The sequence below is a fragment of the Podarcis raffonei genome, chromosome 2 (genome assembly GCF_027172205.1).
Source record: "Podarcis raffonei isolate rPodRaf1 chromosome 2, rPodRaf1.pri, whole genome shotgun sequence".
NCBI classification, from domain to species: domain Eukaryota; kingdom Metazoa; phylum Chordata; class Lepidosauria; order Squamata; family Lacertidae; genus Podarcis; species Podarcis raffonei.
Genome location: NC_070603.1, coordinates 104,159,181 through 104,172,998, shown reverse-complemented (window position 1 = coordinate 104,172,998; position 13,818 = coordinate 104,159,181). Strand labels below are relative to the sequence as shown.

General features: G+C 43.7%; 1 protein-coding gene across 1 annotated transcript in view; it reads right to left on the bottom strand.

The window, feature by feature from the left end:
• FHIT (fragile histidine triad diadenosine triphosphatase) overlaps nucleotides 1-13,818 on the bottom strand; it is a 1,046,044-nt gene that overhangs the window by 123,962 nt on the left and 908,264 nt on the right. The window contains exon 8 of the mRNA XM_053378360.1: nucleotides 4,187-4,255. Within this exon, the coding sequence (XP_053234335.1) occupies nucleotides 4,187-4,255 (69 nt within the window). The remainder of the gene's footprint in view (nucleotides 1-4,186; nucleotides 4,256-13,818) is intronic.

Genomic DNA, 13,818 nt, shown 5'->3' with positions numbered 1-13,818 from the left:
TCCAAAGTACCAGGATATGAAGTTCCCAATACATTACCAATTCAGGCAGTGGCAAAATACTGTGCGAAAGGATCATCTCACCGTATTTACAGCTTAGGCCTGCAAGAGCTCACAAAGCATCTCATCAAAAAGGCACATTTCCAGCTGATTCCATTTTCAGATTCAGGCAGCACACATAATTTGGATACAGCTCAGAGAAGCAGATGAGCTTTTGAACCCTTTTCTGCACCGAACACCTCCGTCTGAAAATATAAGGTTTCTGCTTCCTTTCATGTGCACACGAGCTGCGGAAGGGGCCGTCGGATGAATATGTATATCTATGCCCTGGTTTTTTAAAAAAAATATATTTTAAAAAATGAGGCATGGCGAAGAATGGAAGAAGAGAGAGATTTACAGAGGGCTTCTAGGCAGCAATAGCCTCAGAAAGGAAGCACGGCTGCACAATCAGGTGAAAAATTCTTCAGATTTGCTGGGAGAATCCACAAGCATTGGAGAGAAACAACTTCCACTTATAGCACTTATACAGTAACCCTAAGATGACCTGAGTCAACTGCAGTAACGGGAAATATGTGTTTCGGGAACGCTCCCCAGAGCACAGGATCCAAAACTACAAAAATCAGCTGTTGGGTTGTTTTTTTAAGCATACGAATGGAAGTACTGAGTATTAATGAATAGAAATGATAATAACATGGAAATGAATCACACTCAAGCAGAAACAGGATTCTCATGGAAATGGTTTGACACAATTGAGATGATAAAGCTAAAGCAAGCAGGCAAGTTTCCTAAAGTGAAAGATGTAGAGCTGAGCCATAATTCCTCTGGAGACATAGGTTGCTGTGGTTTGCTGAGAACATGTCTGAGATTTTTCTTTTCTTTCTTCACCCTTCTTGGTAAAAAAAAAAGGGGGGGGCAGGATTTTCTCCAGATATTCTCCACCATTTATCTGCAGCAAACACCTCCACTCCACCCCACATAACCCATCTCCTCTGCCCTCTGCTGTCCTGGAATGACACTCAGCCCAGGATGTTGTGAAGAATGTAAAATGGCAGCCAGGCTGCCAGCACAGTCTCTGATTCTCACATATGCAGCAACGACAGCAGCAACTTAAGAAAGAAACTGCTACTGCCCCTACCAACAAGGAATCCTATCGCTGAGAAGCTGTTGGGAGGAATTCAGTGAAATAGTCCTCCCCACCGCCTATTTCTTTGCTCACAAATATGGTGGAGACTTCCAAGAGGCCTATTTGCACATGGCCCTGGGTGTAACTACCACACAGAATTCTGGATTGAGGTGAGAACAGCTTACATCATTGTGGAACAGATTTATTTGGATACCACAAGCATCTAGCTTTTTTAAAAAATTCATGTATGCATACCTTCCTATAGAAATCGGTTTCTAAACTTCTCTCTTTTTTTTAACACAAACTTTATATAAGATCTCTGGGTTGTATCCAACTGGTTTCCCTCTGCCCAAGGAAGGCTCTTTAATCCAGCGGAAGTTTCCAGAAGGAGGAAGGGAGCCAATTTTTATCTGATTCTCCCTTTGCTCTGCACCTCTTGATCAAAGTCTGCCCCAGGAGGTTGGGAGACCCTTTGGAATGGTTGTGTACACACTATACTTATAAAGCACATTTGAAGTGCCTTGTTTCCCTCAAAGAATTCTGGTTACTGCAGTTTGTTAAGAGTTACTGGGATTTGTAACTCTGTGAGGGGTAAAGTGCCTGGAATTCTTTGAGGGAAAGAATTCATTTCAAATGTACTTGAAAGGTATAGTGTGTTCACAGCCGCTTGAAAAATTGCCAAGTCCAGGCTGTTGGAGAAAGGGGGGAAATCACAAAAATCACCTTCTTCTCCCTTTTCTTCACAGAAGCCTTGACTAAAGAGCCTTTCATGAGGAAAGACACACAATTGGATACATCCTTCTGTTCAGAATTATATGAAATGTGGAGTTGAGTTTCTTTCTTAAAAAAAATTAAAAAGATGTGATATCCTTTTCAGAGAGAAAGTAACAAGAGGGCCCAGATGCAAGGTCTGCTGTAGAAGTTCAACAAATATCTCACTTGAGTTTATGGAACACCATATGAAAACAATGCATGGTGACTTAAAATGGGCTCGTTATATCCCTATATCCCCTTTGTTTAACATCGTCAACAATAACAAAAGTATTGACTATGTCTTAAAGAAGTCTTCCCAAAGTGATACCATCCTTTCTTCGCTCCAAGCGATTTGAGAAACAGCTTGTGGGAATATTTGCAAGTCTTCAGTGAAGGTTCAGTAGCCTTAGTATTGATAGTCTACAAATCTCTGTATTTTTTTACAAAGCCGTAATATTATGAAAGCCAAGATTCAGTAGTAACTAGAAACTGTTCAGGTATTCAGAACCCATTGGGGGAGGCTGAAATGAAAGAATCTGCATTCCTGTTTCCCTCCCCCAGTCTTTGCTGCTTCCAAAGGCGGGTTGGCTTAAGAGCTAGCGATGTGTGACAGTCAAAGCTCAAGCAAGCTATGTTACCGGCAGCTGAAATTTTCGGAGTGTTTGGAAATCAGCTTATGAATGCGCTTCTGTTCACCAGTTCAGCTTGACTGAAATCGAAGCCGGAAAGCTGCTAAGTCTTATGCCCAGCCACTTCCTCCATCCCCCCAAAATTGAAAATGATTCCTAATAGGTATTCCTGTGCTGCCAAAATGATTTAGCATAATGCACTGAATGAGATCGCTAAGTCAAAATATCTTTCCCTAAGTGATTTTCTTGCTGTGTCTCTGAATGTCAGAAGGGAAGAGGAGGACGTCGCATGCTGAATACCATTGCCGGTTTAAAAGTTTTACACTGAATAATTCATACTTGGAAAGAGATGAGCTTTTCTTCCATGTATAATGCGAGAAAGCTCAGCAATAGTAATGACATTCGGCCTTGGGTTTGTACTTGGCCTTCTTTGATGCCATGATCCATTCTGACCGCAAAATCGTCATGGTGTTTGCGTTGCTCCCGATAGCTTGTGTAGACCAGGATTGATCCGTTTCAATATCCTTGGAAGAAACATTTATTTGTTCAGATACTCAGCCAGGCATTCTGATATGCAATGTGAATCCTTTGTGGGTAGCTGGCTTTATAATAAAGGAGTAATTGCCAAACAGTAGAAACTTCATAGGTGGGAAACATTTGAGATATAAGGTCAGCCATGGCACATGTGTGGGTGTATGGGTCAGATTGTAAAGCTGAGGCTCCAATACTTTGGCCACCTCATGAGAAGAGAAGACTCCCTGGAAAAGACCCTGATGTTGGGAAAGATGGAGGGCACAAGGAGAAGGGGACGACAGAGGACGAGATGGTTGGATAGTGTTCTCAAAGCTACCAGCATGAGTTTGACCAAACTGCGGGAGGCAGTGGAAGACAGGAGTGCCTGGCGTGCTCTGGTCCATGGGGTCACGAAGAGTCGGACACGACTAAATGACTAAACAACAGCAATGGGTCGGTTGAAGGTCCTCTCTTAAGGAAAGAGTAAGGTCAGAAGCCATACTTTGCCTTTCCAGAATGTGCATGAATTAGCAATGGGACACAGTTTATAGGAAATCTTGTGAGCGAAAAGTTCCACCGTAGACCGTGACGAAAGTTCAGTTATCTACAGATGGCCATCCCTAATTTTAGATCCATAGTCACCAAAGTGTGAAATGATTATGCAGGGACAATTGTTTCTAGGACTTAAAGTGCAAAGCCCATCTGACCCTCTTAGATCTCATAGCCAAATCGGATTAACTGCACAATAGGGAAAATCACATTTAGGAAAAAATGAAGACTGATTCCACCACAGTCTCACGCCGCACAACAAAACACAGGGGCTGGAGCAAACTAGGATTTAAAATGTACAGGTTGGAGAGTTTTCAGGAAACAGCTTTATGAAAACCCCCCTTTTCAACCTCCCCCCCCCAAAAAAATCAACACAACGAATTAACATTGCATCCCCCTTTGTGCTTCATACTTAGCAACAAGCATCCATTTCAACATGTAGACCACTGGGTTGCAACCAGACACCTCTGAAAATCAATAGCCCAACCACCTCCATGTTTTGTAATGAAAATATGGTACATTCAAAAATTGCACTGGTAGGGACCTTTCACATTCAGTTAAGGCCACAACAACCACTTTAATATTCAAATGGTAATATTCAAATATTTAAGCTCAGACATACCTCATGATAGATGTCATCATTTCTGCTGAAGTCTCCAGCCTTCCTTGGAAGTACGTGAACATGAACATGCTGCAAAAATTGAAACAAAATCAAACACACAAATGAATGTTGATCATCAGCTTATGGTCGAAACAGACAGATATATTCCAAGATGTTTTCACTGTGATTCCTTTATTAAACAGTGACTCCCATGGCATTCGGTTTTTTGCTGTGGAAAGCAGTGAACCTGTTCTTTAACTCCTAGCAAGAAGTCCTCAGGGGGGAGAAAAGAGAAGGATCAGAAAGGAGAGAGAAACTCCACAGTGCATGTGAGAAAGTTGAGAAGCTCTGTGGAATTATTAGGATATGTCAATCTAACTTTCACATCTCTTTGAAATGACAGGATATCACACAACTGACTGTCAAGTCTTTGAGAGTGACAAGTGTAACCCATTTCTCAACCTGGGTGTCTACAAACATATTTAAGGAAGGAGGACAGCATATATAATACAGGGTGGACTAGATCTTAAGGAGACTCTAAGAACTTAAGAAGAGATGGGCCCTTCCAAACCTGGTGCGCTTCAGCTGGTGAAGACTACAATTCCCATCAGCGCTCAGCCAGCATGCAGTCCAAAACTGCTGGAGGGCACCGGGGTAAAAGCTGAAATAAGCAACCTCATTTGGCACAGTTTCCAATAGCAGCCAGCCAAAATCTCTGGGAATTCATAAGTAGGGAGACGAAGACTTCCTCTATTTGCCCTCAACATCTGAAATTCAGTAGGGGTGACCATTCTCGTATTCCTGCACATTTGGAAGAAGTGCATCTGTGCATGTGTGTGTGAAACTCCTGAAAAATTTGCTGCAAGACAGATGTTTGAGGCAACGGGGAGAATATTTAGGTGAGTGAGTTAGCAGAACTTTCATTCAACTGTTTTTATATACAAAATTGTTTTATGAAACTGCAGAGTGGGCTTATCCATAGGTTTGGAGTATGTTGTCAGCAATATGTTGGTGACACATAGCTCTGCTTCTCCTTTACATCTGCAAGTGAGGCAGTGGATGTGCTGGAACGTTGTCTTGCCTTGGTAATGGACTGGATAAGAGCCAAGAAACTGAGGCGCGATGAAGATAAGACTGAAACACTGTTTGTGGATGGCTTCCTAGATAGGATGTATGGGAGGTTGACTGCTCTTGATGGCATTGCATAGCCTGGGGGTACTTCTTGTTCCTTTGCTGTTGCTTGAGGCTCAGGTGGCTTCAGTGGTGCCAAGTGCCTCCTGTCAGCTTTGGCTGGTGGCCCAGCTGTGCCCCTATCTGGAGTTGAATAACCTAACTTTTGCCATCTGTGCTCTGGTAACCTCTAGGTTAGATTACTGCTATGTGTAACACATGAGGCAACCTCTGAAGATGGTTCAGAGACTTCAGCAGCAGAATTCAGCAGCATTCAGCAGCCAGGTTACTCACTGAGGCAAGACGGTGAACATATTACACCAATCTTGGCCCAACTGCACTGGCTGCTAATTAGTTTCCTGGCCCAATTTAAAGTGCTGGTTTTGACCTATAAAGCTTTAAACGGTTCAGGACCGCAATACCTCAAGCACCACCTGTATTCATATGAATCTACTTGAACCCTGAGATCATTCTCTGAGGCCCTCCTCCATGAGCGATCTGGAGGGTGGCAACACAAGAACAGGCCCTTTCTGGAGCGGCTCACTGAATGTTCTCCCCATACATGTCTCTTCAAAAACCTATCTCTGTTAGCGGGCCTTGGGCTGATTTACATTTTATGGCCTTTAAAATAAGTTTGGGGGGGGTTGTTGGTTTGTTTTTGTGTTGTTGTGTATTTTGTGTTTTCATTTTGTATTTTTATGTTTGGATTTGATATCCCGCTTTATCACTCCCCTTAAGGAGTCTCAAGGTGGCTAACATTCTCCTTTCCCTTCCTCCCCCACAACAAACACTCTGTGAGGTGAGTGGGGCTGAGAGACTTCAAAGAAGTGTGACTAGCCCAAGGTCACCCAGCAGCTGCATGTGGAGGAGCGGGGACGCGAACCTGGTTCACCAGATTACGAGTCTACCACTCTTAACCACTACACCACACTGGCTCTACACTACACCACACTGTAGCAAACCTCCCCTTGATATTCAGATGAAAGGTGGCATACAAAATAAATAAATTGCTCCACAGTGTCTTACAGGAAGTGATTCATAAATAGAACGAAATAAAGGGAACTGAAATACAGTACATGTAATTAAATAGTCTTGTGCCACCTCCAAGACTAACAAATTCATTACGGCATAAGTTTTGGGTGACTATAGTCCACTTCATCAGAAGGAATTTAAAGCTAGAATAGCACCGAGTGCTCTAAACAACTCTCCTGGCTCTTTCAAGATACCTTACAAGCCGAGGACCCAACAATTTATTATTTTTCCCCTTTATTGTTGCTGTCCATAGTTTCTGGTGGGAGCTAAGATGCTCTCCTCTCCTTCCTTTTCGGTTAAAAATGCTTCTTTTGAGTAATACATCAGAGATAGTGTTCTGATAGTGTATTATACTAATATATCACGAGCGCGATAGTGCTCTTATGAGGTATTAGTGCAATACATCATCCCAGCATCATTGCCCTGATGATATATTGCTCAAAACCACAACGCAAGCTTAAAAACACTCTTTGGTACCACTGGGCCCTCATCTACACACTTACTAGGAAATTAAGGGTTTCTTGAAGAAAAATAGACGATACAAAGATGGTGTGAAAGTGCCAGCAGAACTAGAAATTTCCAAGGGAACCTTCAGTGGCTGCTCTTCGGATGTACCTGAACTATAACTCCCATAAGCCTCTGTTAGCATGGCAAATGGCCAAGGATAATGGAAGCTGTAGTTCAGTGACACATGGAGAACCACAAGGCTCAGTCTGCAATTTGCCCTGTTCATAGCAAAATGGTGCGTTTTCTTCTGGTAGTTAGGCTGCCACACGGCACAGTGTTTAAGTGGCAGCCATGCTGTTGAAGTCAAAGGGATTCAAGTAGCTTAACTGTATGCAGGAACGCAACGTTAGTCACATGTGAAACTCCCAAGAGGAAATTTGAGCTCCATTTCGTATTCCTTGGCCTGAGGTAACTTTCCAAGATCATCTTGTCGGCCATTTTAAATTTGATGCCACGTTCAATACTTTGTCAACTGTTTAACTCAAGATCCTGGGCAATTTCTGAGGATGTGTTTCCACTCATATAGCAATATGGCCATATGGATTTACTCATACCTCATTATCACAGACTACATATTCCTCTCTCAGGTGTTTGGCATATAGCCTTCAACCTGAAAGTTGTACTCAATGAAGTCGGCATGTTAGCACAATGGACTCTACCTGCACAATGGGACTTTCCCTTTCCCTGCAACCCTGGGGGGGTGTTGAGGGAATCCCCCAGGACCAATTTGAGAGGGCACAGGTGGTGCACAGGGAGAGAGGAAGGAGAGGAAGCCCTGTTGTGCAGGCAGAAGTCTGTATGCTAACAAAATGACTTTGCTGGATACGGCTCCTATGTACTCATATTCTCCGTAGTTTGCACCTGATCCCCTTCCCTGCCCCATTTTTAGACAAACTAGAGAGAAGCCCTATTTCCTTCCTGTATTGTGGTGGGTAGGTTGAGTGATCCAATGGACCTTCCTCTCTAGCACATGAAGCTATAGTGAATCCTGCTTCCAAATCCATATTCCTCACAAGGAAACATGCAGCATTGCTTGGAGAGTCTGACACATCTACCGCCAACTATTCTGGTGGTATAAACTCTGAAAACTGAGAAAGTTCAACTTCTCTAAAAAAAGAGAGGAGCTAATCCCAGTTCATGTTCCTCTCTTCACATTCAGCTGACAATTTTATTTATTTACTTACTTACAGTGGTGCCTCGGGTTAAGTACTTAATTCGTTTCGGAGGTCCGTTCTTAACCTGAAACTGCTCTTAACCTGAAGCACCACTTTAGCTAATGGAGCCTCCTGCTGCCACCGGGCCGCCGGAGCATGATTTCTGTTCTCATCCTGAAGCAAAGTTCTTAACCCGAGGTACTATTTCTGGGCTAGCGGAGTCTGTAACCTGAAGCGTATTTAACCTGAAGCATATGTAACCCGAGGTATCACTGTACTTACTTACATACATACATACATACATACATACATACATAAAATTTATATATCATAGGTTTCAATTCGAGTTCATCTAAACGATCCTCAAAAATTTTTGTTCAGCATTCAGAATGTTACAAGCTGCTGTGCTAAACCATAAAATGCTCTTTATAAAAATCTTCCTGTCGTCTTTTAATATAAGTATAAACCTGTATTTGTATTGAAATTTGAATTAAGCTCCCCCCCAAACCCCCACACACAAATAGTGCCCTGTATAGTGTTTTGACCTTCCACCTAAAGAACAGAATAAATTAGACAAAATAGAATCTCCAGAATAAATTTAGCAGATATTTATTTAACTTGCCTAATTTATGCAAGAAGAATCATATTTTCTCTTTGCAGTAATTGTATTGCAACTCCAAATCTGGGGAATGTTCCATGTGCACATGTGTATTTAATAAAGCATGCTCGCATACACATGCATGTGCGCATGAACACGCACGCACGCACGCACGCACGCACACAATGCCTGATCCAGCATATACAGCCATCAACAAAAACACTGCAAAAAGCCTTAGGCTTAACCTTATGGAGATAAGAGGCATGAAATATACTAATTTATGCAGCAGGTAATAATAACATTTTGTTGGCTCAAGATGTCTCCCCGTGGGTGGCACTAAAACGAGAAATGAAAACATTCTGCCAATTTTTACTGCTTATATGGCAAAACATTTACCTTGGCATATGGACCACTAAGAACCTGCGAGGACATTTCCATGGTTTGCTCACCTTTACTATTCATATTAGGCTTTTATAGAATGCAATGCGGTGTAACAAAATCCATCTATTCTTTTCAAACCACTAATGGGGTTCGGTGCGATATTCCCCTGCCCCATCTGTTTTTGAATCACTGTACCCTCCATCACTATAAACAGCAGGTATTTGATTGCAGGGATCCTGGGGTTTGCTTTTGTTTGTTCCTTGCTTTTTAAGGTTATGAACAGAACGTATATAATAAGCCGAATTCTCCCTACTGTTTGTGTAATAGAACCAAGCGGACACAGCGAGAGGCAATTACATCTCAAGTGGTTCCCTTTTTTTCTTTTGCTTTCAGGAGGAAACTCGGGGCGAAAGCAGCAGAGTGGAGCTATGGGTGCCACGCAGAGACAAACATCTGGGAAAGGCAAACTTCCTACTGCCACTTTATAATTTGCCTCCCCATTTGGCAAACCTATTAAGGAGGGGACTTTATCCATGTTCCAATTCTTTCCCATCCAGCAAGGTCCATTTGTGGAAAGGCACATAATCACACACACCCAATTCAATGCATGACAGCCTTGCCCAAAGAGGAAGCAATTGCCAGTCTCTCCAGCTAAATTTTGCTCTGCTTTTATAGGTTTTCATTTAAGGGTCTTTCTCCAGGAACTCGGGGGGGGGGGAGGGGGCTCCCAGCCGATGACTGACACAGAAGCAAATAACATGTAATGCTCATGAATCTCACAATATCCCACTTTGATTGCTATGGGTTAAACCACAGAGCCTAGGACTTGCTGATCAGAAGGTCGGCGGTTTGAATCCCTGCAACGGGGTGAGCTCCCATTGCTCGGTCCCTGCTCCTGCCCGCCTAGCAGTTCAAAAGCATGTCAAAGTGCAAGTAGATAAATAGGTACCGCTCCGGCGGGAAAGTAAACGGCGTTTCCGTGGGCTGCTCTGGTTCGCCAGAAGCGGCTTAGTCATGCTGGCCACATGACCCGGAAGCTGTACGCCGGCTCCCTCGGCCAATAAAGCGAGATGAGCGCCGCAACCCCAGAATCGGTCACGACTGGACCTAATGGTCAGGGGTACCTTTACCTTTTTATATAGTGCCACAATAAAACAATCAAACGTTAGATTGCTGTCCTCTTAAAGATCTCTCCGTTCCAGACTGTTGCCACAGGATCTCTTTCTCCCATTTGAGAAGTGGGAAGGAGGTGTCTGGTCTAAGGGGTAGCTCATTCAAGGCAGAAAAGGTCTTTCTGACTGGCCTCCCAGGTCTTAGTTCAACACTCTAACCACTACATCGCACTGCCTTGGGTAGGGGTGTAAGAAGGCGTCATTTCCCCACTCTATCCTGCATTTGTCACATGCAGCACTGTTTCCATTCCACAGCAGTTCACCTTCTGCCAAAAGCTACATTACGCACTGTGGTGAAACAACACAACTTATAGGGAAAGCTAAAGAAATGCAGCCCACATATGTTATTCAAGACAAGCTGCACAGAGTTCGCCCAGGCTTGCAACCTGAGATCATTTATCTAGAGTTGCCACATACAGTGGTACCTCAGGTTACAGACGCTTCAGGTTACAGACTCTGCTAACCCAGAAATAGTACCTCGGGTTAAGAGCTTTGCTTCAGGATGAGAACAGAAATCGTGCGGCGGCAGCGGGAGGCCCCATTAGCTAAAGTGGTACCTCAAGTTAAGAACAGTTTCAGGTTAAGAACGGACCTCCAGAATGAATTAAGTTCTTAACCCGAAGTACCACTGTATTGAAACGAGGATGGAACCTGGTATAAGCAAAACATGGGCTCTACCAGGGCCCTGAATCAAAGAGGTAGCTCGTATAAAAGATGCCTCATTTCTATGGGTCTGTAGGTGGTGAGAGTTAATACAGCTCAGGTACCTGCATTTATTTATTTATTTATTTATTTAAAGCATTTGCACCTCACTCCTTAGCCCTAAGGGCTTTCACAGCACCCTATGGAAGTTCAGCATCAAATGTTGACTGGCCTTGCCCATCACCACCATCTTGCTTTGTCAAATTATCTGGGGCAGTGGATTTTATAGGAGCAAGACCAAAAGGAGAAATCCACAGAGTAAGAAGCTTCTTCAGAGAGGATGACAAATGCTTTGAGGTGGAGAGCGTGAATATTAACATGACAAATAGGGTAATTTGGTACTCCCTGTATCTCATAGCACATCCATTTGTTATTCCTGATTATATGACTCCACTAGTTCTGTTAGGGGGATTCCTGATCCCTATGAGGGATGTGGCTTAATGCAGTTCTACAGGGATCGCAATCGTTAATAGGAATTAATCTGCACCCATTTAAGAATATATAGAAGTATCATCAACAGTATGTTGACAAGTTCAGCTTAAGTCAAGGAGCTGCAAAGTGTTCTCCACACACAGAGCATGGAGCAGGGAAGGGGAGAGGGTCAACCATGGTCCACTGGTGAATTTATGTTGGGCCTAGTCCTGTCCTGGAATCAGCAGTTGGCACAGCCAGACACCTTCCTGAGCCCCAGGAGGATCCAAGGCTAACAGGAAACACTAGGACCTTTAAAGCCCTTCACGGCCTAGGACCCTCATACCTACGGGACCGCCTCTCCCAATATGCCCCACAGAGGACCTTAAGGTCCATAAATAGCAACACCCTAGAGGTCCCAGGCCCTAAGGAAGTCAGATTAGCCTCAACCAGAGCCAGGGCTTTTTCAACACTGGCTCCGGCCTGGTGGGACGCTCTGTCTCATGAGACCAGGGCCCTGCAGGGTCTGATTTCTTTCTGCAGGGCCTGTAAGACAGAGTTGTTCCGCCTGGCCTTTGGCTTTGAGTCAATTTGATTCCCGCCCCCTCTTTCTTTTTTCCTTTCTCAATTTGATTCCTTTGGAACTCCTATTTTGGGACTTCCCTGGCTTTTTTCTGGCCCATGTAGGACCAGTCTGGATAGTTAGCCTTGGTGAAGACTTGACGTTTTTATCACCAAAAAGGTTTTTGATTGAGTTCCACTGAAATGAGGCTGCATTTTAATGTTTTAATGTTGTATTTTAATCTTGTTTTTTAAGCTGTATTTCTATCAATTGTTTTTATATTTGGTGTTAGCCGCACTGAGCCCGGTCTTGGCTGGGGAGGGTGGGGTATAAGTAAAATTTATTATTATTATTCTTAGGAAATTGTGCCTCACAACAATCAGACCCTATTGGGAGCGTTGCAAAAGGGAGGACGCCACGCATTGTAAAAGGAGGACCAAGAGGAAGAGTTGCCTCCACCTTTAATTTCCACACTTCTCCGGATTTTGCAATGCACTTTCAGTGCGCAAAAACAGAGCGCACGATAACACTCTTTTAGGGTTAAAAGGCACATCAAATGCATATTTTTTTATGGGGAAAGCACACTGAAAAGCCCTGGAAAACACAGCCATTGGGGAAATGCATACAGAAACATGCCCAGTAATGCATATAATAAGGGGTACAGTTGAAACGCGAGCTTTTAAGGCATTCTTTCTGAACAAAATGGACCTATGATTGAGTGCTGGTAGAACGCAACGCAAATTTTATTATACAGTCGCGGACCCGGCAAAGATTGAGTGCCGGTGAAAATGAAAGGGGACGGATTTAGATTGATCTGTCTGTCCTTAGATGAGGCTGTGCTCAGCTACAGGCCATCATTACGACCACATTTTGCTGGTCTTGGTGAAATGCATAAAGAGATCTAGAGACTGGGTGCTCATCACTTTGCAAAGCCTTCTTCCCTTCATTCCTACACCTGCCAAATCACAGGTAGCAATAGCCCAGCCCTCTTCCTTTCCCAACCTGCTCCCATCCTCACCTTCTGCCTTGGTAAACAAACACTGCTCTAACATTCTCTCTGCCCGTAATCACGCTTCTTTAATTTATGTCCAATAAAGCGCATTACAATAAACATTTACCGCTCGATGAATAAACATTTGAATGGCACTCCTAATGGGGGTGACGCTGTTCTGAAGCCGTCTGTGGCTTTTTGCCGGGTCCTTGCTTCGTGCTCAAATGAGAGTCATTTCCATAATCTTTGCATTATTGCTTAAGCCTCCCTTTAGGCGCGTTTCACAAAGTTAAAATTTCTGTGAAATATTATCCCCCCCCCAAAAAAAAAACCCCACCCCTCCCTCCAAAAGTGAGAATTGTTAAGAGGATTATCAAATCGTCCTGTTAAAGGGACAGTGCTTTCTTTCATGTCCCTCCAGAGATGCTAACACAGTAATTACAGCAAAAGTGCTGGCTAATTATCGCTTTGGCCCTCTGCTTTTTTCTTCTTCTTTTTTTTTCACTTCAGAGACCTGGAGGATATGAGAAAGATGAGAGACCAGCGAAAGGTCAGGGATAAAGGGTAAGAAAATTCTATTCTCCTGCCTTGTGTGGTGGAAGATATATTTCAGAAGCTTCCATCGCCTCAACACAATCAATTGAATAACAGCCAGGGATTTGAAAACTAATTGGAAAGGTTGTGGGGGAGGGAAAGCGTTGGAGAGGATGAAGGGGCAAGAAACAAGACCTTTCTGAAGAAGTTGCGAAGGAGCAGGACATGCCTAGAGGGAAACCATAAAGGCTGTTTCTATAAGGAGGGTTGATAAAGAGGGCAGAGGTATTTCTTTGTGATCTAGCACAGGGGTGGGGAACCTCAGGCCTGGGGGCCAAATACAGCCCTTCGGGGCTCTCAACCTGGCCCTCAAATTTCCCCCCAAGCCACACCCTGCCCTGGCCCTGCCTGGCTGCATTTACCTGCTTGGAAGGTGTCA